We start from the raw sequence: 25,769 nt of genomic DNA on the forward strand, positions 1-25,769 counted from the left end.
GTCGTGTGTCTTTGGTGGGATGTCGAAGTTTCGATATGCCTAAAGGCGTTATTCAATAGGGAAAATGTCAGAAATATCTCGAAGAGTGTCGTGTCGTGTCGTGTTGTCGAAAGTCTCTGGTTAAGCTTAGCCAGCTTATCGCTCCTCGGTGCAGAGCAGAGAAAAAGAAGTAAAAGAAGCAAGACTTTTACTGAGTGTTTGAGATACGATACTGCAAGCAAGGACTCTTCTGCCGCTGTATACACCAAAATCAACCCTGGTCTATGGCTTCATTGGCTTATTGGCGTTAAGAAAGTCCCACGAGATGATTCCAACATACCTGGTACTGTATGTATCTGGGCAACGGCAAGACGGAAAAAAGTTTTTTACTCCTCAAAAGTTAACTTGCTTTACATCAAATCATCAACTCACAAATATTATTCAACAGCAGACCGGGGCAAAATGTGGTATGTATGATATGATGATTGCCATTACGATTAAGAAGTAAAGATCTTCCAAGATGACATAGTTTTGTGTATCAACATGATAATTATTTTAGTACTAAAAATCTTTTACATTTCTGTATATGACGCATATCCCAATGATGATTCATCCAAGATGAGAATTTCACGATAGCAACAAAAGAGTTTTGGTCCTGAAACTATCACTCACACCTCTTTCTTCGCATCGTCTTTACGTTTCAACATTCATCAACTTGTTACATTCTTATGTACTCCTTACGAAGCAAACCCCTCAATATATGTATTAACAACAGGACGATCAATATCTTTAAACATCTTCTCCCCAGTATTTTCAACGGGAGCAGGTTTCCAAGCTTATTCTAACACATAGGCTATATATTAAGCTACTTTAACTACCACACACCAACGCATCCTCTAGTTTATCGCCCTCTTTCACTCTAAATTGTCTAAACCAATCTCCATCCTTCACGATTTAGCCCTCCATAATTTAAGTCAATTTTGCATTAGTTTATCCTTTAATTACTGAAGTTTATAGCCACTAATATCTAACGTTCATTGTACTAGTAATAGATCATCTCATTCCTAGATGCTAAAGTACTGGCCGGACTAGGACTCTTACTGCGTATATATTGTATCACTAACAATCTCTAACGAACATGGAACCAGGGGTTAAAGAAATTCTGTAGGGCATCAATTATAAAGATCATGTTCATTCGAAACTACCTAACCACTACAATATCAATAAGATTTACAATAATTCATTTATCTTCTTCAAAGTTTACACTCATATCCAACCAACCAAATAACCAAATAACCAAATAACCAAATAACCATAAACCACTTACTTCTAAGTTCTCACCAATATAACCATAAAATACCAACTAACCTAATACCTAAAACCCAACCCTTCCTTCACCCCACCATCACCGAGTAAGGCACCCAACATCTAACGCCCCTCATCCTCATCCTCATCTTAATCCCTCATCCAAAATACCAACCAACAAGGCGACGCCCAGCATAAGGTTATAATAATAGTACATACATAATCTCCAAACCGTTTCACCCCCAAGGAATTTACGTTTCAAAAGTCAGAAGTCAAGTCTCCCTTCTACTGTTACGAGGTTTGCCGTCTAGATCATGTGGAAGTGCTCTAGGCTTGTTACGAGGTTTGCCGTCTAGATCACGTGGAAGTGCTCTAGGCTCTCGAGGTGGTTTATAACTAGGCGTCAAGCAGGGACTTAAGTAATGACAATAATGAAATGCAATTCGTAACTAATAGTAGGATATACTAAATGATTGATCTTGAGCACGAAGCTCTATACAAAGGAAATCCATCTTGATTATATAGACCTTCATGCCTATGGCTAGTCAGGACCGCGCAGCGGTCCTGGACAGCCAGCGTTCCTCAGCGGTCCATAACGTGACTTTAATCACGTTACCTTGGTTTAGTCATGTGACGCGGCATAGAAGATAGCCGTTGTAACACAAACCTCGTAACATTACATTCTTTTATTAATTACAATATTATCTTCATTTTGAATATATCGATATCTTATCTACAATCTCACCAATACATATACATAAGTAGAGATACATCCCACCTCCCTTTGATTGAGTGTTTATTTATACTACTACTTCTTCTACAAAGTCAAATCTTTAAAGAGCACCAGAACTTTATATTCACCGGGAAAAATGAAATGACGTAGTATACTTTATAGTAAAATATATCACCAGTGGTATGATAATTGAAAAATGAACCGCTGATATTATTGTTAACTATCTAATACCATAAGTAAAGAATAAAGCCAGTTACTAACATATCCTGTCAAAGCTGAAGCTATGAAAGCACCGCATGTTATGAAGGGAGCTCGAGCAAAGCTCAGGCTCAGCAACAACATAATAGCATTTGAAGTAAAGAAAAAGGAAAGCCACTATGAATCTGAAGAAGAAAAGTTATCTTTTGTAAAAGCAAATCGCTGTCTATCTGTCTGTCTGTCTCGATAATGTAGCTCAATTGTAAAATGCATCAAGTCCTTGTGAAAAATTCCCATAGCCTCGAAAACCATCATGCCCGTGAAGAACAATAGAGGAAATGGTTAGGTTTTGAATCTTTCAACAATGGTCTACATTTCATCGTCGCTGGAGTCGTAGGCGGACCTACGGTAAACCTCATTGGATTCGGGAGCCCACTCGGTGACGGCACCTAGATTAGTTGGTTGTTGTGTACGTTTTCCAATCTGAAGCAGTAGTTATGTTAGTACGATTGATGAATACAACCATGATAGATGATTGGGGCAAAGCTTTCAAGATACTTACAGGTTTAGCCCAGCCAGTAGATGGGTTGGTGATCACACGGACCGGTTGCGGAACTGGTGATGGTGCTGGAAGAGAAGCAGTGACGGCTGGACGACTACCAGAGGCAGAAGGAGAAGTACGACCGCTGGTAAAGGAAGCTACACTCGATGGGCCGATAGTTGAAGTAGCTCGTGATGTCAATGTCATTGATCTCTCTTGAGAGTGGCGTACTCCATGGGCATCATATGCATTGTATCGAATAGGTGGACCAGCCCGGCGTCTAGAATCGCGTGTCGACCATGCATCAGAGCCGACAGGCATATCCGCCGTGCGAGCACCTTCGAATGGGTTGCTCATAGATGATTGTGAGCGGTTCTCGATCCGGCTACTAGCAATTGCTCGTAGATGCGGGGTAAGCTGTGAGCCATTGGAGTGATTGCCAATGGCAAGGGAGGATACACTTTGGGACAACTATGCAATACTGATTAGTACACCGTAAATATTTCAATATTCGGATGCTGACTTCTGAATAAACAGCCTATTCTAGACCATGGAAGTGTAAGGACATGGATAAGATACTTACTGCTATGCTTGCAGCATAAGAAGAGCCTGTTGTTTGCTCAGATGCACCAGTGGTTGTGACGAACTCCTGTGGCTCGGTACCTGGAGCAGGTGTAAGGTCGACCTCGGGGTGATGACCTTCTTTCCACTGCACACATTCCATACACCACTACAATTCCATGTTAGCCATCATATCTATTAGACGTATGCTTCACACTTGAAAAGTCTGCACATATATACCTTGTTTCCCCTAGATCTCTGTGCCTTGCTAAACTGATCCAAGGGCTTATACTTAGAACATGGACCCTCGCATTGAAGCTCAGTCAATTGCCCACCCTTGCAGCCACGGCATCGTAGAAGTGGCTGTACTGCATTTGGTTTCATACCCGGATTATGAGAAAGTTGATGTTTGTAAGGAGCAATCTCGTTTTTTGAGAAGCAATCTTGCGTCTTGAAGATTTTGCAATGACGACATTTGAACTTGAAACTGTAGACAGTACCATCAGTAAGCTCTACGAGAAACGGTACCTTGTCTTCTTCGTTTTTATGTATAAATATAGCCTTAAATAATAAGACTGATGATCGGATTGGGCACAGGGCATATAATATGACCGATGTGGACTTACTCAACTGGGATTACGCCATTACGCCTACAAAGTCTCATCAGCACAAAGAACCAACAACTCATATTGAAGAACATACTCGGCAGCAGGACTATAACGGTTGTTCATCCACGACATCCTGAAAAGATACCAGGGAAATATTTGTAGGGATTCTGTTAATTGTGTCGAAAGAGTATCGTAGTTGAGCTTGAACTTCAATTTGTTTGGCCGCTGCTATGTTTGGAAAACAGTATTAGCATCTGAGATTTGACATGAGAATTTCGTTTCCTCACTTCGAAAGGAATGAAGCGTGGAGTAAGCTATAGATGGAAGGCGCCAACAAGACAATCTGCTTTTGGAGTGGTAACTAGCTTGTGAAATATGGATAGCTCAAAGATGGGCGTACGAGAGATTGAAATTTTACATAAGAATACTCACTTGACTGCAGAAGAAAGGTTGTTGGTATGAATGTAGGTAACACGTCTCGGATCAATGGTGAAATATTGAAGATCGACTCGAAAGGCCAAGTATGGATCTGGGAATTTGGCTTATCACCTAAGCCTTTGATTCCCGAAAGATCGAGGCCTGCCCAGAGTGTTAAAGGTTGATTATGAACTTATTAAGAAGTAAAATTGGTAGAAGAAGAAAGAAATCTGGTGATGTGTGGAATGAAGTTTGTTTTGGGAAGAAGAGTCAGAGACAGCGGAAACTCTTTTGTAGCTCGATAGCTTGTAGGCATCCAGTCTGTCCGATGTTCTTCAAGAGTGAATATGCATAAACAAGGGAGGGGCCTCTAGAAAGGAAAGAATATCAAAATCAACTGGAACTGCTCTTTGAAATGAATTTTGGAATACCTAGGAATCATCAGAGCATTTTTGGGAATGTTGCACCTTCTTAAACAGTCACCAGCCCAATTCTTAATTCTCACCCAATATCACCACTTCGTTTGTTTACCATTTGCTCAGGTACCTAGTATTGATTCATGCACCACGCCAGCAGAACTCACATGAAATCTAACTACAAGCTATGTTTTGATGCAAGAAGATTCTTTATTCTGCAGCGCTATGTTTCGTATGCGTTCATCATATCCTACGTTTTTTTTGCTGCTGCCTTTTCCACTTCGGATATTTGCAGTACTTGCATGGATCTCATGTCTTTTGCTTTTCAATTCTGCATGCGATATGACTACCGGCTTAAGTGAATTGAGTGTCACCACTATATGCATTCATCATGACTCCTCAATATCAGAATAGTAGGCCAAATACTGACATTTTGATGTACACTAAATTGAGACTTGGTATAGGAACACTCCAAATAAATAGCTCGGATACAAAATTGCAGGAAGGATCACATGTTTCCAATCATGATATCATAAAGAGGATATGGTTCCGATAGCGTTCCTCCCTTAGGAGCACCTCTTTCGCCGATGGGTAACATAATATTTCAGGGTCTGCAAGTCACTTGGCTGCCAGACATCGCTACCTGCAGTCCATCCTGAGCTCCCGTAGTGCATATTAGCAGACGCCATGGCCGAAGAGAAGACTTCTTACCGCATTAGACCTTCCGCTCAAATGTTGACTTCCCATCGAGATATGCCCAGCATTTTGTTCATAGTAGGGAAGTTTTTGAGGAAGTCATCGGAGTTTATCTTACAGTCAGGTGCAATGCCCTTGTTTGACCTACGCTATACTATTAATCCTCCGCGAGTGCAAAGTATGACGGATGTTTGGAGGCTCAAACTAATCGGCTGGTTCTAGTGCTGACTGGTTGTTCATCTCGCACAAAATCCCATTTAATGAAACCACAATATTCCAATTTGAACAAGGCGGAGTGAGATTGATAAGAAAGTCAGCTTTCATTGAATACCGAAACTTTTGATCACTGGTCCAACAGAGGAGAAGCGGTGCGGAAATATCAATATCTCCCCAGACTTTTCATCTTTATCACACCGCTTCAAGCTCGCATATGCAAAGAACCGTTAGACTTGCCCTATCCTTCCAGCCTCGAATCAGACCCGATACTGTGGATTATGGACAGGGTGAAACGTGTCAATCAGGATCTTCAGCGGAAGAAGAAGAGACTAAAATATTACCAGGTGTGCGATGATATAGAAGTTAATATGGCTTCAACATATGCTTTTTGTTTTTTTCTTTTCGTATGGAGGGTCACATCATGGCATGATTCTTTTTCACCTCTGATCAAGTTGAAAAGAAAAAGTCTCGACGCCACAATCAAATCATGCAGGATAAACTGCAGGCTTTGATTCGAGCATGATGACAGGGGCATTATTCAGGGTCCCATTCGATCAATATGACGATTAATAAACTCTACAGCTCTTACACATTAAAACCTGAACTTCCCGACTCCCAACCTCCTCAAACAGTTTTCGAGCCAAAAGGCGCGCCGGCCCATCAATAGCTTTTGGGACCGTCGACAGCGGAAGCCGGAAGAGCTAAAATGGCAAACTCAGAAGACCACGTTTAGTGGGTAATGGTACCCGAACCATACCCACAGGAACTGGCAAGGATAAAGTACGCTAAATGTAAAACCAAGACAGAATGGACTGTCAACGGTCAACGCCTGAAGAAGGAAAAGCGTCGAAATTTTATGAAATGATGAAGGGAAGAAAGGGGCGCGCGTGGGCGTTGGGACGGGTATATGGAAAGATTCAGATGAATGATACCTAAGGTAATGTAAGAATCTTACATGAAGCACAAAGTGAAGAAGTGCAGCAGCAAACCAAAATAAACATAGTCTTTCTTATGTTTTGTCCCATGAATCCATGGTATGCGCAGTCAGCTTCCATCATACCATTTGGGGGGAGGCAAGATATTTCTAGGCTGGATGCTTGCGTAAATCGGGTTACTGTAATGCACTGCACAACCTTGGGAACACAAAACACCACTAGATCATCCTGTCTTTCAGTAGATTGATTTCTTTTTGGCAAGGCCATAGCGGTATGAAAAAGTTCAGATTCTCTGAATCTTATCCACTCAATTATACAACGAGGCTACTCTCGGATGGGTGTTGCATTGATGGGACGAAACCGGATTCAAGTAGGCATGGGATTACATTGAACTTTATACACATTTTGGGCAGAAGCGGACGGCGAAACACGAACAGTCCGTATAATAAATTGTGAGATATATTAGTGGATTGGGAGTAACAATAGAATCTATGAGGGTACGCAATGTTCACCAATGGGGCAGGCATTAACATCAAATCTTCCGACTTTCTTTCCCAGATTCCCACCGTTCTCCGAGGTCTAACGACATTTCCCCTATATTCTAATCTCGATCAACCACTTACTTACTTATCAAGTCTGTGGCCACTCTTGACATGTGCTCGAGTGCCGCCACTGTAGAATCATTATCAGTTTATCCTTGACCTGTCACAGCCTCAAATCTATGCTTATTATCTTTTTCTGTGAGTTTATTTCTAGAATATCAAACGCAGTAACGGCAGTTCTCGAAGCGTGGCATGACATGGAATGATAGTACGAGGCGCATTTCATGGCTGGTGATAAAAATAATGATTCTTTTTTGGGGCCGGATATTGAGAACACTACCATTAAATCAAAAGAACAGGTTAAAGATGCTGGGTATCCTAAATTGAGACTGTACCATTTATGGTAAGTAACACGAGGTTACAGGCCGCAAAAAGAAGAGTCTTGATAGGTAGGTATGGATGAAGAAATAAATAAATAAACAAATAAATAAACATTCTATCATGGAGAGGAGGGGGGAACAGGCTACATAACTCGAGTCAAGTATGTAAGAATCTTATGATAGCCGGGGATCTGTCTGGCACGATTGAGTAAAGGATCTATCGCTACCAAATCAATAAAAGATCAATGGATGCACTTTCCCTCTCGCCTGTACATATTAATTACCCGCTGTACGAAGTATCTTGAATGGAGCTCGGAATCTCAGATATAGGATTAGCCAGTACGAAATCTGCCCAAGTACCAAGGGTAGCTAATCCGTATGCATTGACCAAATGGAAATTTGGGGAAATGTGAGGTGAGAATAATAGAAGCAATCGAGTTAATCAAGTCAATCAAATCAATCAATCGATGAATCAATCGAGTCAATCAAATCAATCATATCAATCATTGAATCAATCAATCAATCAATCAATCAATAAACCTTGATGGCATGGTGATAGTTTGGTTTTGGTTGATCTTACAACGAACGGGTCTTGTGATATGAGATGAACTGGGTTTGAATTTGAATGACTTCAGAATGGATGGACATTTTACTACAAAGAGTCTAATAAGACGGATTGACTGATACTGAAGCATTTGAGCTAGAGTTTCTACGGAATATGGTTCATTTTGGTTGGTATGAGAGGTGAGAGAAAGGTAAGAAAAGGTAAGAAAAGGTAAGAAAAGGTAAGAGAAAGGTAAAAGAAGGGTAAGATCACTTTTTCATATCGGAATTCACCTTTGACACACCAACCACTAAGCTACCCCGTACCCTTGAAAGCTTTAGAACTTTCACCATTCATCACCCACCGCTCATCACAATTCACACTTCACACTTCACACAATTCACACTTCACATTTCGCACCTCACCACTACTGCGCCGCGCAGAGTCACATCCACAACTTTTTTCTTCTCCGTGTCACCCTCCAAGCCTCAAATTTCATCGCGACCTTACATTGATTTCCAAACTGTACTGTAGTTACCATTACCAAGATAAAATCTCCTCTTTTTGTACACATTTATCATCGTCGCTACTGAATTGTACATCATGAGATAATAGCTCAGCACAACTTGGGGGGTAATTTCTTCCCTTTTGATCTTTTTATGCATATCTAGGTATCTCTTTATCTGTCCATATCTGCTGGCTTCAACAGGAAGAAAAAAAAAATACCACACACAAAACTCTAAACACCAAACAATCGAGTCCAATCCAAATCAATCATTTCAATCCACTATTTTGATTCATGACCCTTTTTCACTTTCCTTAATATAACCTCATTGATTGGGAAGGGCCCCGCCTTTAAAGTGAAGCCCCTCTTCAATTCATTCATTCCCTCTGCAATAGTAGCCCGTCAATGTTCCGTAGGGACTCAAAGTTACATGACATTTTACTCATTATTATTATTATTCTCACTCGACCTATTACGAGTAACTTGGCCAACTTCCCCGGACCACCCAAGTCCCAAGGGCAATTGGAATTATTCACGTCTCATCGAATCAGCATAACCACAATCTTTACTCGGTCGCTGTGTTGGCATCACAAGAAGCAATCGAAACTTTTTAGCCGACACCTTCCAGGGATCCAAAAACCAGCAGAGCACTGGCATTTTTTCACTCTTTCCTATTGATTTACGAGATTTACAGTGTTCTTATTCAGCTAAACAGCGTGTTGTTCGAGACAAGTCCCACAACGTCGCATCCCATTCGCGGTCTCAGTGCCCACCCACACGCATACCGGTACCTCAAATAAACATCAACCAGCATAATCGAGCTTCAAGGAATCAAGCACAGCACCGCACCGCATCGCGCAGGAAAAAGAAGAGAGAAAAAAATTCTAAACTTTCGCTAGACACTCCATACATACCCACGGAGGACTGTACTTCGAAGTTCGAACCACCCACTGGTCCCTCGTCCCATTCGTTGCACAAATTTATTCACACACCACCCTTCGTTTCTCACCTCTTCTTCCTTCCAAACTCCTTCCAAGCTCCAAATTCCTTATTAATTATGCCGGTGCACATCATACCAATAATGATAATGCCTACCATCTAATATCCATTCGAGACTCACCCATTTCTGGCAATCACATACCCCTGGAGAAACTACTTAAAAGTTCGATGTCAAAGTGGATCTTAGCGAAATTGGTTATTACCATCATCCCCGAGCTGTTCATGCCCCAAAGATTGTCTTCTGGAAGGATTTGCGGAACTTAATAAAACCCAAACTAGAGAAAGCGAGAGAGACCTTGAGGACTTTCCACGGTTCAAGGCCTGGGTAGTTTCGACAATTCAAAGTTCATGCAACCCATGCCAGTGCTTTCCTTTTAACTGACTCTCATGCGCTTGCTATATCCACCAATTCCACCTACGACAAGCAAGCCATCGACTCCCCCACGCCGCACATCAAGAAACTACAAAGGGCCCTTGATCTATTACCACTTCTCCTATCATTGAAATACTAACCCAAAAACGTCACGAGCTGCCCGTCCATTCTACTTGATCGTCGAAAGCCTTCTTGCTCTAGCGGGTCAAGACCCGCACTACCGATTCTTGGTAACGGCTTCTTTTACTACCCTTGGACCCTTTCTCAGACATCCCATTACATCTCTCTCTACCTGATCATTCTCTTGATCTTTCAATTCGCTGCTTTCACTCATTTGCAATTTCGCGGAGGACTTCCAAAACATATCATTATCACTTCGATCGTTACCTACCACCATCGACATTCACGTACATGAATGCTCTGGTTAACATAAGGAAGCTCTCGTAGAGCTATATACGCGGCATCATTGGTAAGTGAGATCTCATGATATTCACCGTCCTTGACATGCAATCTTTGGATGTGTCGAGGGAGATTGCTAACACAGCCAATTTCATACAGTATTCACTGTCGGTCATTTAACACGCATATCTATTACTTAAACTCATATATACATTACTACAATTCATACATCGCTCCTCGATCTACAAACATGACAGTCGCCTACGATTTAACCCACCGAGGGACTTCGGCCCCTCAAACTTCAGCAGGACAAGCTTTGGAAGACAGGTTCGAAGTGCTGAAGGATATTGGAGATGGTAGCTTTGGTAGTGTTGTTCTAGCACGAGTACGTGGGGCGGGAGCTAGCGTAGCTCGACGTGGAACAATTGTAAGTTTAAGCTAGGTTGGTACAGGAATTGCTTAAGCTGACGGGACGATTATAGATTGCTATCAAGACGATGAAGAAAACCTTCGAATCATTCCAACCATGTCTAGAACTACGAGAAGTTGTCTTCTTGAAGACGTTACCGCCTCACCCACACCTTGTTCCTGCGTTGGATATATTCCTCGACCCTTTCACCAAAAAGTTGCATATTGCTATGGAGTACATGGATGGCAACTTATATCAATTGATGAAGGCTCGTGATCACAAGTGCCTGGACGTTTCTAGTGTCAAGAGCATTCTGTTCCAAATTATGCAAGGACTCGAGCATATCCACGCTCATCATTTCTTCCATCGCGATATCAAACCAGAGAATATTCTCGTTTCCACATCAGCGCAGGATTCAGGAAACTCTTTCCGACGATACTCTGCGATGGTTACCCCTCCTTCCACACCGCCAGCTTACACCGTCAAGATTGCCGATTTCGGTCTTGCACGAGAAACTCATTCGAAGTTACCTTACACAACCTACGTATCGACGAGATGGTACAGAGCACCAGAAGTATTATTAAGAGCGGGCGAGTATTCGGCTCCAGTAGATATCTGGGCGATTGGTGCCATGGCAGTGGAAATTGCAACTCTGAAGCCTTTATTCCCTGGAGGAAACGAAGTCGATCAGGTTTGGAGAGTGTGTGAAATTATGGGCAGCCCAGGAAACTGGTACAACAAAGCAGGCGAGAGAGTTGGTGGAGGTGATTGGAGAGAGGGCACGAGATTGGCTGGCAAACTTGGATTTTCATTCCCAAAAATGGCGCCACATGCCATGGACACGATTCTTCAAACTCCTCAGTGGCCGGCATCTTTGGCAAAATTCGTCACGTGGTGCTTAATGTGGGATCCCAAGAGTCGACCAACATCAACTCAGGCGATGGCTCACGAATTTTTCACTGATGCTGTGGATCCATTAAGGCCAAAGTCTTCATCGAGGATACTCGGCCGCAAACAGTCTGATCTAAGTTACCGTAGCTCAAAAGAATTCCCCGAGACAACACCAACCTCGACAACAAAACCCTCTTGGTTCAGAAAATCTTTGATCGGCAGAAATGATAATAATTCTAACACCGCTACTATTCAAACAAAGGAAAAGGAGAGCTTGGTAACTAAGCCTTCACCGGTACTTACACCTACAATTAGTGAGATTCCTATTGCTAAGACACGTCAGCCTGCCGCTAAGCGGTCAACGTGGGCCAGCGGGGCTACTAACGCAGCGCCGATGCCGATTTTGCCGACAATCAAACCCATCTCGCCAATCTCTGATACTGCAACAGCACAAGCAAGCAGCAGAACACCATCATACAACGATCTCTATTCTGGACAAAATGATAAGGGTTCGAAGAAAATTGGTCGCCAACTATCAGTGGCCTCAAGCACGAATCATTATGCGGAAATTCATCGACAACAAGCAGAAATGGCGTTAAGTGGAAATTCTGGATTAGTATCTCCTCCTAGTGGCCACAAGGAAAGCTTCTTCTCTCACCTAAGAAAGCGTGCGAGAAGGTTCTCTGGTCGACAATCTCAAACTCCCATGTCACCAAAATCAATGGATCTTGAATCACAGGCTGGATGTGGACCTTGGTCGAGCAATCGATCATCGATGGTATTGGATGTTAATCAACCTTCTAGCCCTGCTGCGCAGAAAGTCGATTCATCCGAGGCATTGGACAAGGCGCTGCGCAACGTCCAGCAGAACTTGGATTCCCCACAAAGTACAAATTCCCCGCCCATACCACCGACTCATCAAATTCACCCAAGCAGCGTTCTGAAGAGACATCACTCGGTGCCTCACCAACAAGCACCCCGCTCAACTGCTGATATTCCAAGGTCTGTGGCGCCCATACCCACTAGGAACAGGAGGAGCCAATTGCCGGGCGTTCAACAATATGAGACTCCTGATGAGGAGGACGAATTGCTGGACGAAGCCCAAATTTCTACGAAGACGACAATGATGAAGCGTGGGAATTCAGTCCAAACCGATCATCGAAAACCCTTAAGACAATCACATAGTAATACTGGTTTAAATCCATACCCTACACCTTCTCCGTCCGCTAATGGTAATTCGGTACTTTTTGGTCAAGGGTTAAACAATGCTTCACCAACTCCAAAACCCCATGGACCTGGCAAGCAATCTTCAACACCACCATACGACTATGAAGAAAATGAATGGGCAGCGTCTGCGGCCGCTAGTATTTTCGCAGCACAAAATCGATTTTAGACGATCCTCTATCGTCAAATTTGTAAAATACTTTGGAGGAAAAGTTTCGGGGCATTTACATTGCATGGTGTTTGGGTAATAGGGAGGGTTCAGTTTTGTTCAAACGTTCTTTGTGACATCAGTTTACTACCAGTACCGCTGGGTCTAGCGAGTTCATCTGCGGCGTTTTAATGTTGATATCGAAACCTTCTTTTGATTTTTATTTTCCAGCTTCATACCCCTGAGCATAGTGGCGCCTATAGAAGCGCTTCTTGGTGTTCATCATTTTTTTCTCGTCTTCTAAATACCCTTTTATAGACTGCACTAAATTTTGTTTTCCGAAGAAGATTCAATGGAAAAATACTGCTTCACAGCACTCAAACAATATCTCATTTGTCATTAAATTTTTCATATGGATGTGGCCTGTAGCAAATTCACTTGAATGCCAGGACCGAATTATATACACCGTTTTTTTTCTTATTTTTCAGGGTCAAATGCGGGTTTTAGGCGAGCCACGTGGCGACCGTTAATTGGGGGAGAGGAATCTGTTTATCAACAGATGCCTCACAATTTACTGTCCAACTCACATGTTTCGAAGATTAGCTTCAACAAAAAAATATGGGTATGGGAAAGGGAACTGGGTATTACCGCTTTGGCGGGACGGGCAGAGGGAGGGTTTACGGGTATGCATATTTGTGGTGTGGGGGTGGGATTGTACATCATCATCTACTTAATTATTTTATTTTAGTTTTTCCTTGTTTTCTCCTCTTTATTTCCTTTGTCGTACATACATAACTGGTCCCGGGGGACTGGACTATCCTGGGATCTAACTGTAACGCTTTCCTGCAGGAAGGATTTTCTGGGGTTCGGGAACTTTACATACATATACATGCTCGTTCCTGGATATGAGGTGGGGAGGTCCTGGGAGGTCCTGGGAGGTCCGGGGAGGGATCGTCTGGGTCGGTCTAGTGATGCCATGCGATGCTTTTCATGCAATGCATGCATGGATGCATGGATGGATGGTGGACTTGGATGGTTCTCATTCGCTGTTTATGCGGTTTTTGGTTAGTGAGGTTGCTGTTGTTGTTGTTGCTGTTGTTGGAACTGTTGTTGGAACTGCTGGTCGGTATGGTTTTTCTTCTTTTTCTTTGTCTTTGTCACTGTTATAGTCACTGTCACTGTCATTGAAGGAAGGAAGGAAGAAGTTTCATAGGCAGGCTGTTGTGTGGAAGGTGATGGATGGATCGTCAAGGGAGTGGTGAATTGTATTTAGATGGTGATGAAGTGGTGGTTGGGGATCGATGGATCATAGGTATATAGATAGGTATATAGGTATATAGATAGATGAATGGATGGAGGAAGTAAGGAAGAGGGGAAGGAAAGATATATAGGATAAACTAGACTAGGCTAGGCTAGTATGTCTGTCTGTCTATCTAGTGAATTATTAAATATAGCGTTATGACGGGCGCTCTGTTTTTTCTTCCGATTTTTTTTTTTTGTTTGATATGATTTGATTTGATGTTGTGAGGTGATTTTTGTTGGGTTTGTTTGTGTGGATTGATTGATTGAATCGTGAAGTCATGAAATCATCATATTATCATGGGTATTTTAAATAATACTAATAATGATGATGATGATGATGATGATGATGATGATGATGATGATGATGATGATGATAATAATAATAATAATAATAGCATGAATGATATGATCTTCACAGTGGATCGGATCGGATCGGATTCATGCATCGGATTCATGCATGGATGGGTTGTTACCCCCATAGATGGTGTGATATAGTATGGGATAGAGGGGATAATAGAGGAGGTGAGATGTTTTTTTCTTTGATGTGGTTGGATTATGTGGGTGTGTATGTGTGTATGAATGAGTGTGGTGTTGAGGTGTTTATTTTTGGTGTGGAGAGGGATAGATGGGATAGATGGATGAATGGTTGGATGGATTGGGATTGAATATTTTTTTAGTAGTGGTGGATGATGAGGAGAGGGGGGGAGGAGGAGGAGAGGGATGATAGGATAGGATGGTATGAAATGAGGGGTATAAAAATATTATAAGAATGTAAATATAGAATTAAAAAAATATACATTAAATTAAATAAACAAATTAATAAATTTATCATATATTCTTTCAATTAAATTAAATTAATTTGTTTTTATTAAATTTTATTTTTCAAGTTATTTTTCAAATTGAAAATATATTATTTTTATATAGTTCTATTTTCTTTAATATTTTATTTATTTAAATTTATAATATTCTATTAGAGTTTATTTTTGTTTTAATCTAGATAAGTTTTTAAAATATTCAGATTAAAATGAAAAATTTAATATAAAATATAGATTAGATTTTGATATAGATAATGAGTAGTTATATATCAATGAATGGATGAATAAATAAATAAATGAGACGGAGAGGAATGTCCTATGATTTATAAGAAGAGGTATTATATAAGAAAAGGAAAGATACCTAACATTATGTATATTTGAGTAGTATGAGATGGAAATGTTCGAGGTGCTATTTTCATATCATTGGTTTTGGTTTGTGAGAGGTTGATGACTGTGACTGATGGCTGATTATTTGATAAGTTGGTTGGCTGGTTGGTGGCGTTCCCAAATTCTCAATATTCCGGTAATATTAACCTAGTAGAAAGAAAAGCGGCTCTTACTTGGGATATATAATTGAGGTGGTTTTGATTGTGATGTTCGTTTTCTGTCACTTTTTTGAGATGGGAAGTTGTGATTAACGTTGTTTGTTTATTAAATAATATCAAGTCTAGAACTCGCATTATAAACTACCGTCCGTATCTGCCATATCTGACTATATTTAGCTGATACTATAGTATAACACTACCTAGTAATTAGGATAATTTTCGCTTCTGCCACCACTCATATTGAATGATACTAGTCAACGTTAACCTCATCTACTATATCAATAAGGTTAAACAACATTCTATTTTAACTTTCTCTGTACCTAGTCCACAGTCTATTAAGTTTAATATTATACTCGAGTATTAAAGAGCTTAAATATTTAGGTTCGGATTTCGGAAAGTTACTAAGTAAGCTTTGACTCATAACTTCTGACTCCCTATGTAGTCAGGTACTGCCGAAGTAGTCAGGCACAATGGGAGAATTTGATGGGGAAATGATATTCGATGTTAATGTTTGATGTTTGAGTTTGGAGGGAACGTTGGGATGGTACCGAATTAACCTTGCGGACAAACTGTTAGACAGGTCTCGAAGTCGAGAGATAGGGATATAAATGGAATATTCCGTGTAATAATCCTTTACTCTTTTACTAGAGTGAAAGTTTCCTCGGATGAATATTTGAATCAATGTTTTGATATGATAGTAGGCAGATATATATCAAAAACAGCCTGAACATCGGGATGATCAGAAGGAAAGCGTATGGTTATTATGTTAAATTGCACTTCCAAGTCTGGAATAGACATTCTTTTGGTTTTGTTTCTTACGAGGTTATTTGTACTATGTGTCTGGAAGACTTAGATAGGTATTCAAACCATCCTTTAGAGTTAATCATGAGTGAAAAGGTACTGTATGTTTTTCTTTCGATCAAATCCATGAGCATACGAAAGCATCGAACATTTGATACAGACTTTACAATTCCCAATGATCTAATACCTGAGATGAGATATTAAATCATAATCTTATCTGTACAGGAACATTATATGGAACGTTTTGTTCAATTTTAAAGCTATTGTAAGACATATCCCCTTGAAGTCCATGAGCTCGCTTACAAAGGAAGAATTGAGCGAAATAGATGGCAGGCTCCTTCATGAACCAAACACAAAAACTCTTTTCTTTACATTTTCTACTCGAGCATTTCAGGTGTCTAAACTTGAGAACTCGAGAGAATGCTGCTTATTTGATTGTGGCGTCTATCAAAAAATTCCATCTTCTCGTCACCCTCCATACCACCTATCAAAACACCAACCCTTCAAAAAAGTCAACTTGGTACAGCTTCAGCAGAGTACAGCACCTTTTGCCCAACTTATTTCTCCTCCACACATCTTTCTAAACACGCGTTTTCGGCGTCATTTCACTCGAACCCCACCGCACCTTATGACCAAGGAGTGCAAAAAAGAGATGTCACATACAACAGTAGGGATTCGCTGGTGGTCACCCACCCAACTACTGATCTACCGATCTGAGGCTTGTGTATGGCAGAGCGGACGGGATGCCCAATTCTCCTCAGTCTATGGTCGTATGTTACAGAAGTGACAGAATTTGTTATTGTATTGAAATGGCGTGACGATCGGGTTCTTTTTGAGATTGGTCTGATGTATATACTGGCGGCGGAATGAAGATGGTCAAGAAAAGAGATAGAGTTTTATTTTTAGATTTTTATACTGGAGCTTGCTTTTGTGGATCCAGTTCTTGTGCTTTAGCCTGTAGTATGTGCTTTATAAGCCCCCCCTCCCCTTTATTGTTTTCGCTAAACATCGCAACTTCCTCTCCATTTTCCCTTCCTTCTCCATACTATTTTCCAAACCGTCTCATTGCATACCACAAAACTCTGACTCAAATGATTTTGTTCTTCCTCACTTGCCTCTCACATCAACATCATTCCGTACTCCTACAAAAGTCTAATATTGCAGAGATATTTCTATATCTTATTGCAATAAGTGTGGTTCGTAGCTATTGTACCACTGCTTCACGAGGGTCTTGAGGAATTTTGTTTAGTGTATATATATACAGACTAAAAACGGACACACACAATCTAGTATAACATGAGCCGAACTTCCTCTCTATCACCCATGCACCGAATATCTTCTCTGAAACAGAACTACAACTCCTCAACACCTCACAGCGTCATAGAGATATTTGTATCATCTGGAGTAATATATCCACCGGTCCCAATCGAATGCATGACTAGTTTACTAAGATCACAGCCTCATATTTTTTTTTTTTGAATTATAGTGACTGAGAAGGAGATTATATCAGAAAAGGATGTGTGGTGATCGATGGCATAGGTGAAGACTGAAAATGCCCATGACATAGATGCTAGTGGAGGCAAAGCTGGAGATAAACATGATCTAGTACGGAGCTAGTGAGTGGCTCAGTTAATTGAACTTCACGGAATTGTTCAAGCGGAGAGAGGATGGGGTCTTGAGAACGAGGTAAAGAAAGAGGACTTTCTAGTTTCACCACCTTCCATGCCTGGCCTACCTAGCCGCAACCACTGCACTTGCAATAATTATTACCCGATATAGTACCACATGTAATTATCAATCTCATATCCAACTCCTAGATCCCTACATTCCTTCACATAGCACCACGATCGTATTACTAGCAACTCCGCAAGAACCACCAAATTCCCGCCCTAACAAATTAGCAAATTTGAAAAATTCCGGTTCCAAGATTTCTATTGCAATTTTGCGACTGATCTGAAACACTTGGCACTGTGTAAGATTTAAGGTAAGAAAAAAATACGCGGACCAGGGCCGGGACACGTGTGGAGAATGGGAGGAAGAGCAGAAGGTTAGTTTCCGTGTAGTTCTACCCGTTGAAAAAGCGCCAATTTTGTGTTTCGAGGGTTGCTAAACGAAAGCCGAGTCTTGATGTGTTTGTATTGATGTAAGATTGGCTCGGTCTGCTCTGGTGTGTCTGTGTAGTGAGTGTCACATAAATGTAACTTTCACCAGGCCACGGTGCGTGCTTATTCTTTCTCTTCGAATACTATATAAAAATTAAACTATGGTAAAGAAAATGAGAACAGATCGTCGACCACAACAGTTTCTGATAGCTACTATCAAATGAGATGGGAATATACGGTTGTTAATAGAAGAATGAAACATATCAAATAGCAATTGTTAATTTCATACCAAACCATGTAGGCAAAATATGAAGGAGAAATATGTGAAAGCCACACGCAGAAGCATATATATTTAGATGTGAGTGAATACCAAAGCAAATCAGACTCAGAGAAGTAACAGATCAAATCTCCATCCCTAAAAAAGGAAGATATATTCGCGGATCTTAGGGTTAAAATTTCCCCGCTGGATTCGAATCCTATAAAAATTCGTTTCTATGCATCTGCCTACTTATATATACTTACGTCCATACATTTATATGCAAATGGATCCGTGCCTGCTCAATTCAGACTCAACTGCTCCGTTATTAGTATGTCTGAATGTATGAGGTATACTTCTTGTCTGAAGGTTGAGGCGCAGTTACCGAGTCTTCACCACTGCAACAGCTGATGGAATGATAATTTTTAATATATCTCATAGCTTCTATTCCTGGGTAGATGTTGGTCTGTATCGGCCGTATTCCAGCTCTTGCTCGATATTTCGCACCACCTCTGTTGGTGTTAAATTCTGACCAGTGCGTCAAACAGTCACCGAAGCGCAGACTAAGAACCAACTTTCTCATTGAAGTTCAGATCTATGTTGGGTTTTGAATGAATATAGTTCCTCGCCTATCGGTGCTGAGACGATAGAGGGAAATTGCTTTAATGAATAGGCAGCGTATATAAACAAAGATTCTCGGCCATCCGGGCGTAACATACAAGCACTAACATGGTGCGTGCATCAATATTCAGTAAAAAGAGCCAATATTTGACTTTGTAAGAAGTAAATCATACCTGAACGAGCATGCATTCTATTCGTCCAGGATAGCGACTAATACTTACCAGTCACGGACACTCATCCTCGGTTTACTCTTCCCCAGTCACATCCATAATTAATATATAATACATTAGAACGTCACGAACTAATGTAGAGGTAATTTGAGACGCTTCATCTCTTCAAAATTCATAAACGCTACTAATAAATTTTACCTATTTTCTCCACAATGGACAAGACAGAAGAGACGCTTTATAACGTCTGAAATGTCATTTTCCTCACTATTATCCTCTCGCTTTCAAAATAATGATTGTCAAAGCCGTCAAATGAAGCTTGTGAAAAGAGATAACCGTCAGCTTTGAGTTGCTTCCCCCTCGTCACTTCCCATGAGATCTAGAGAGCACTAATTTCAACCAGTGATCGGCCAGTATCAAAACACTAGGTACTTCCGGCTATACAACACCCAGTAAATAGCAGTCGATCAGGTATGGAACATCGGGGAACAAATGAGTTAAATCCACCTCAAGCTCGTGCATGCACATACCCCTTACTAACCCGAGAAACCTTCGCTTCCTCAACGCTTAAATTCCGAGCCGTCACAAGAAGACCCCAAAAATCACCTTCAACAACCACCAAAGGTAGAATCCAAAAATGGATTTCAATGGTATTATTTAATCATCCATAATGAAATATCGACGAACCAGGCCATTTACCATATACACATGATCTATTACTGTAGGTTGCCCCATGATTATTTTTTAATAACCTAGTAAAGAGTTAAAATCACAATCTTCAATTCCCTTTTCTTAGCTGCCTCCCACATTGTTTGCTGCCAGCTCGCAAAATCTTAGGACTGTCCGTTATCGCTGCTCGACGAGCTCATAGAGCAGTTTGCCTAACCGATGCATTTTGGATGGCCGCATACGTAGATAATGGATATCTGATTAGCCTCATTAAAAGACAGTTCAACCAGCAGATGCTGCGGACTACGAGCACAGAGCGAGCACTGGAATAGAACGAGTCCGTTTTGGTAAATTGCAAGCATTGCAAACGGTACATGATAACTCGTCAAGATATGTTATCATCCCAAAAGGCCTGCTCTAGCTAATTCCTACAGTAGTGTATACTGTAACATTATCTGCAAGTAGACTGGGAAGAGAGATGCAGCCATTTTAGTAGGCTATATTTCTGGTATGATTACGTGATGACGTGGGGAAGATGTGTGATCGCAATATCTAGTCCCCCGCAATCGTTCGGAGTCAACCTGAAGACGACTTGTAGGAAAGCCCTGGCTGACAAATATCGAGTAAAGTTTTGGATATCCGCGTCAACATTTTGGACACCCTTTAGTGTAACGATTTTGGAAAAGACATTAATAATGTTTCTCAACCTTTACCAAAGTTTGAATTCTCTTTAAAATCTGACGAAATCTCTTCACCTCCGGATATTTTCGATTGATTTGTTCGAACCACGATGTGATACTACCAACGATACAATCCACATTGAGTTCAGGCAACGAAAGAAAATTCATGTATTCGAGTAAAGTACTTCAATGCCATCACCCGCATGCTCTACCAGGATTCGAGGTTGATTGCCACAATCAATGTAAACACTTGGTAAATTTGCACAGGTGTACTTTTCAAGACGGCCTCAATGAATAGAGAAGAACAATTAGTGCAATAAGTAGTTCACTACCTCAAGCTTTGCAGTTTCTGCAGGAATTCAGTAATTGTTAATCAATGACGAACTGGATGTACAGTTGACCTTATCTTTCGCTATGCGCCCCTATGTGATTGTCCCTTCCAGGTTTTACATACATGGCAATGGCTTCGTACCTATTTTAATATTAATCGTTGGAAAATTGCCGAAATACCGTATATGGTGTACGGTGCAGTATAGCTATTGGGTAGTTCAGCATTTCACAGCTCAGCAATGCATATATGCGCTTGTATAAAAGAACTGGCCAGGCACAGGAGAAGCAGCTGCGCGTCTGGAAAAAGTTCTCAGAATCAGTCAGCGCGGCGATAGATATTGATGCTGAGGAGCCGATGCCAAATACTTAAAGGAGTTCTGAAAGACAATAATGAACTCCGTGGTCCCAATCAAGAGATTATAAAAAAGCCAAGGAGATTGGAAAACCTGAGCACTAAGGCTTAGTCATGGCTACTACGTATCGTGGGTAGTATCTCAGAAGTTAACTATCAAGGGCAACGACAAGATGGTATGCAGTGAACTTCCAAAGAAGGCAACTTGGGGAACATGTCTAACCGATTGACTTTTAACAGGAGAAATCAGATCTCCCCGCACTGGTCCTTAGCGCTGCATGAAAATCCCTGTCGTTGATACTCACGTAGCCGATGGGAAACATCAAATCAGAAAGACATAGATGGCAAGATGAAAACATTGCTGTGAAGAAAGCTTAATCCAAAGGACCAACGGAGAAACTGTTCAATTCACACCATAGCCTCGCAAATATCTAGGCTCCCGACGACGACAGTCCTAAACTACCAGTTTGCAACACTCAGCTAAAATCGAATCCTCCCCGGGTGAGGATTCGAGCGATAATTAGGGTAAGAACGACTCCCGACCAGTTACAGTGCCGACTACTCTCAGGACGTTCAAAGTCTACGAGAGAGCTTGGCAAATAGGATATTCCACTGACAACGTATCTTCGAGGGAACTTGAATATAGAAAGCGAGTAGCAAAAGAAAAGCCCCTTTTCCATAGGATTAAATAGGATAATTTGATTGTACTTTAGCATCAGATACACGGCATACCTGTAAATATTTCCATCTCTTCCAGCCCCATGAACTCCTTTCCACAGACAGGCACATATATGCATATCTTTTCCAGCAAAATGCAACGTCTACTTAGAGTCACTAGAAAGGAAGTACTACTCCCTGCTTCAATAACTGTATCCCAGCATCCAGCATCCTTAACATAAAAGAAGAAAAAACCAGCCACACGAATCCCATGTCTTCCCACGCAACAAGCACCTCCTCATTCCCATCCCTCCATCCCTTCATAAAATCCAAAATCAAAATCAAAACCAAAACCAAAACCAAAACCAAAACCAAAACCAAAACCAAAACCAAAACCAAAACCAAAACCAAAACCAAAACCAAAACCAAAACCAAAACCAAAACCAAAACCAAAACCAAAACCAAAACCAAAACCAAAACCAAAACCAAACTACATAACAAATCCCTAGCACCCACATAGCACTAACCCACGGATCCGAATTTCATGAATCTATACGGTTTAACAAAGTACATTTATAAGTTCAAAAGTTCATGAAGGAATGAAGGAACAAGCTGAAGGAGAGGATAAAAATAATGAAGTAGAACAAAAGAAGAGGATAGGACAATACTCGTATGTGTGGAAGTATTTGAATGAAATGTAGACGAAAGTCCAGTCTGGGTAGGTAGACACTTGCTTTTTACCGTGGGGACGCTGGTGGATTTTATGTTGGTGTATACTTGACTGAACGATTGATGCAGTGATCGATGCGGTGATATAAATATCTTTGAGAAAGGTATGTTTCTTCCAATCTAGTTTCTAGAGTAGAGCAATGTGAACCACACACTAGGGTATAAATAGAAATACTATTGAAAAAGCCCCGTATCAGGGTGTAGTAAAATATCGCTCACATGCTCCTCGTATCTACAAAATTCCAAGACAATGTTGTGTACCCCTTCTCAATCTCCAAGTCTTCACCGAAATCTTCCAACAATAAACTCATTAAGCTTTGTACAAGGTATCCAAAAATCCACTCGCTAATTCAACCACCACGCTCTTATTTGGTAAACTGCCCGCAACTCCATACAAGGCTGCTGAATCTCCCAAACTCTTTCCCTTCGCTCCTTTACCTTCCACAATCCTAACTCTCTCCTTCTCCTTCTCTCCTTCGACGACGGCTATCAGATCTTCGATCAACTTCTCTCTCACCTTGACAATTGGTAAGGTCACGGCTACGTGTATAGCCGGTGGACTTTGTAACGAATTCAAGTGCCATCCTTTTGCTGACATGGCATCAGCGATATCGTAAATGTCGAGTGTCTTGGATGTAAAGGCTACAACGGAAACAAGTGGTTTACCGAGGATATGAAGATCGCCGTTGAGAGAGGGGTTTTCGTTTATGGCCTCAATGATTTTTTTGGTAGCTCCGACGATCTCGGCACAGGCATTGATGTAGCCAGTTTCCCCAACACTCATGAGGGAAGCCCAGCATCCAGCAATCAGAGCACCAGGACGAGACCCGGCGATAGATGGAGAGGCATATACACCACCTGACCAGTCAGGAGAGATGAAGTATTGGTAGGTTCTCAAGGCTGCGGTACGGTAGAGAACAGTCGAGTTACCTTTGGGTGCGAATCCATACTTGTGAGTGTCGCAACTGATACTTGTAACACCCTTAAGACGGAAGTCAAAGAGATCGGTCTCGAATCCGGCCTTCTCGAGGAAAGGAACAAGGAATGATCCAAGGCAGCAATCGACGTGGAGCGGGATCTTGCGTTTGGCAGCGAGCCTGGAAAGGCCAGTTATGTCATCCATAAGCCCATGAGGGAAATTTGGAGCAGAGCCAACGAGTAGGACGGTGTTGCTGTTGATGAGGCGAGATACGCTTGGAAGATGGACTTGGTAAGATGGAGCGGGACAAGCGACGAGGTGAATTTTGATACCGAAATATTGACCTGCTTTGCGGAAGGCTGTATGTGCTGTTTCTGGGAGAATCCTAAACATTGATTAGTATCGAAATGTGAATGGCATATCCATGGATCTACTGACATTTCTGGTTCCTTTACACCTCTTTCGGCATAAGCCTTCTGCCTAGCACTTAAGCAAGCCATCAAAATAGACTCTGTACCTCCACTTGTCGTAACACCGGCGGCCCCTGGAGGAGCATTAAACATCGACAAAACCATCGCCACGATCTCTGCCTCCATCTTTCTCACTCCTGGGAAAACATCCGGATGAATAGGATTCGCGACTGTAAACTTTCCAAATGCTTCCGTTTGTATCTTCATCAACGAATCTCCTCCATGGTAAACAGCACCCGAGACAAACCCGTCCTCCCATCTGGTATGATCCATATTGGCCAAAACCTCCAACTCCTTCATAACCGTCTCTTCAGACCATCCTTCCTTCGGCAGCGTCAGATATCGTACCACACCTGGCCCAGTCGGTACCAACTTCCCTTGCAGCTTCGTAATTGCCTCAGAGACTTGCTTCTGTACTTGAGATCGCACGCCGGGTGCTCGTAAGAATAATCCATAGAGTGTCCTGCGAACCGAAATATATGCGTCTGTGAAACTACCAAAAACTCCCCGTCCTTTCAACTTCAAAAAGCACTTCCTCGTCCATCTCAGCAGGAACAAAAAGAATACGGCATTTCGAAGTCTAAATGTTAGAGACAAGATCAGTAAATTTTATTCCATCACTGACAATATACAAACACATCGTATAGCTTATCGCATACACGGTGGGTCCAAGAACATAGAACAAGTAGGTACATACATATCAATATTCAGAGCCAGTAATTGGCTGCTACTTGAAGAACCCTTTGCGACGGTGAAGCTATTGCGCAAGCTCACGGGCATTCTCGAACTGCCGGGCATCTTGTGGGACGGAGGATCGGTGAGTGATGAGAATGGAGATAAAAAGTTGGAGTTGAAGAGTAAATAAAGTGCCAAAGGACAAGATTCGTCTGCATCGGTGTTTCTTCTTTCCTTGATTCACTGGAGATGCCGAGGATGTTACTCATCACATGCTTGGCCTCTTTTATGCTCATTATCCGGCCTGCCCATGTAAATTTATTTCGAACGGCCTGATAAGATCTAAAATATCAATATATCATCATATAAAAGTGGACATGATGTTTGGACGTTCTCTCTATGGTTGTTTTTTGACAGATTTTTACCAATTATTCATATTGTGATGCTACATGGATATACTGAAGGTCATCAAAATCGGACGAATGACAATGCATCGAATTAATTAGACTGTCGTGCCCCATCATCCCTCATATGACAGAACACAAATCATATCGACGAGCTTTGCAAGTACTGAGGGAACAATACTATTGACAGCTGGGGTATGTAGGATTCGAATAATATACAGAAGACAAAGTCTTACTTCACCCCCCAGAAAACTAC

At 41.5% G+C, this 25,769-nt stretch overlaps 10 protein-coding genes across 10 annotated transcripts; 7 read left to right on the top strand and 3 right to left on the bottom strand.

Annotated features, from left to right (window-relative positions):
* Positions 1 to 64: 64 nt before the first annotated feature.
* SS1G_10373 (predicted protein) lies at positions 65 to 487 on the top strand (the record flags this gene model as incomplete). Its single annotated transcript, XM_001588775.1, has 3 exons — positions 65 to 119; positions 155 to 327; positions 428 to 487. The coding sequence occupies 3 exons, from the start codon at positions 65 to 67 to the stop codon at positions 485 to 487; spliced, it is 288 nt and encodes a 95-aa protein (XP_001588825.1).
* Positions 488 to 2,584: 2,097 nt separating this feature from the next.
* On the bottom strand, positions 2,585 to 4,057 carry SS1G_10374 (predicted protein; the record flags this gene model as incomplete). Its single annotated transcript, XM_001588776.1, has 6 exons — positions 2,585 to 2,698; positions 2,778 to 3,227; positions 3,340 to 3,486; positions 3,558 to 3,804; positions 3,944 to 3,967; positions 4,020 to 4,057. The coding sequence occupies 6 exons, from the start codon at positions 4,055 to 4,057 to the stop codon at positions 2,585 to 2,587; spliced, it is 1,020 nt and encodes a 339-aa protein (XP_001588826.1).
* A 2,172-nt stretch (positions 4,058 to 6,229) lies between these two features.
* On the top strand, positions 6,230 to 6,337 carry SS1G_10375 (predicted protein; the record flags this gene model as incomplete). The annotated part of the gene is made up of 1 exon (XM_001588777.1): positions 6,230 to 6,337. One exon carries the CDS (start codon positions 6,230 to 6,232, stop codon positions 6,335 to 6,337), a length of 108 nt encoding a protein of 35 aa, XP_001588827.1.
* An 891-nt stretch (positions 6,338 to 7,228) lies between these two features.
* On the bottom strand, positions 7,229 to 8,175 carry SS1G_10376 (predicted protein; the record flags this gene model as incomplete). The annotated part of the gene is made up of 3 exons (XM_001588778.1): positions 7,229 to 7,277; positions 7,372 to 7,525; positions 8,115 to 8,175. The coding sequence occupies 3 exons, from the start codon at positions 8,173 to 8,175 to the stop codon at positions 7,229 to 7,231; spliced, it is 264 nt and encodes an 87-aa protein (XP_001588828.1).
* A 2,422-nt stretch (positions 8,176 to 10,597) lies between these two features.
* On the top strand, positions 10,598 to 13,040 carry SS1G_10377 (hypothetical protein; the record flags this gene model as incomplete). Its single annotated transcript, XM_001588779.1, has 2 exons — positions 10,598 to 10,774; positions 10,830 to 13,040. The coding sequence occupies 2 exons, from the start codon at positions 10,598 to 10,600 to the stop codon at positions 13,038 to 13,040; spliced, it is 2,388 nt and encodes a 795-aa protein (XP_001588829.1).
* A 597-nt stretch (positions 13,041 to 13,637) lies between these two features.
* Positions 13,638 to 14,088, top strand: SS1G_10378 (predicted protein; the record flags this gene model as incomplete). The annotated part of the gene is made up of 2 exons (XM_001588780.1): positions 13,638 to 13,702; positions 13,869 to 14,088. 2 exons carry the CDS (start codon positions 13,638 to 13,640, stop codon positions 14,086 to 14,088), a joined length of 285 nt encoding a protein of 94 aa, XP_001588830.1.
* A 530-nt stretch (positions 14,089 to 14,618) lies between these two features.
* SS1G_10379 (predicted protein) lies at positions 14,619 to 14,816 on the top strand (the record flags this gene model as incomplete). Its single annotated transcript, XM_001588781.1, has 1 exon — positions 14,619 to 14,816. The coding sequence occupies one exon, from the start codon at positions 14,619 to 14,621 to the stop codon at positions 14,814 to 14,816; it is 198 nt and encodes a 65-aa protein (XP_001588831.1).
* A 6,738-nt stretch (positions 14,817 to 21,554) lies between these two features.
* Positions 21,555 to 21,677, top strand: SS1G_10380 (predicted protein; the record flags this gene model as incomplete). The annotated part of the gene is made up of 1 exon (XM_001588782.1): positions 21,555 to 21,677. The coding sequence occupies one exon, from the start codon at positions 21,555 to 21,557 to the stop codon at positions 21,675 to 21,677; it is 123 nt and encodes a 40-aa protein (XP_001588832.1).
* A 794-nt stretch (positions 21,678 to 22,471) lies between these two features.
* On the top strand, positions 22,472 to 22,814 carry SS1G_10381 (predicted protein; the record flags this gene model as incomplete). Its single annotated transcript, XM_001588783.1, has 2 exons — positions 22,472 to 22,504; positions 22,575 to 22,814. 2 exons carry the CDS (start codon positions 22,472 to 22,474, stop codon positions 22,812 to 22,814), a joined length of 273 nt encoding a protein of 90 aa, XP_001588833.1.
* Positions 22,815 to 23,355: 541 nt separating this feature from the next.
* SS1G_10382 (hypothetical protein) lies at positions 23,356 to 25,232 on the bottom strand (the record flags this gene model as incomplete). Its single annotated transcript, XM_001588784.1, has 3 exons — positions 23,356 to 24,349; positions 24,403 to 24,897; positions 25,132 to 25,232. The coding sequence occupies 3 exons, from the start codon at positions 25,230 to 25,232 to the stop codon at positions 23,356 to 23,358; spliced, it is 1,590 nt and encodes a 529-aa protein (XP_001588834.1).
* Positions 25,233 to 25,769: the final 537 nt, after the last annotated feature.

The sequence above is a fragment of the Sclerotinia sclerotiorum genome, genomic scaffold (genome assembly GCF_000146945.2).
Source record: "Sclerotinia sclerotiorum 1980 UF-70 scaffold_15 genomic scaffold, whole genome shotgun sequence".
NCBI classification, from domain to species: Eukaryota; Fungi; Ascomycota; class Leotiomycetes; order Helotiales; family Sclerotiniaceae; genus Sclerotinia; species Sclerotinia sclerotiorum.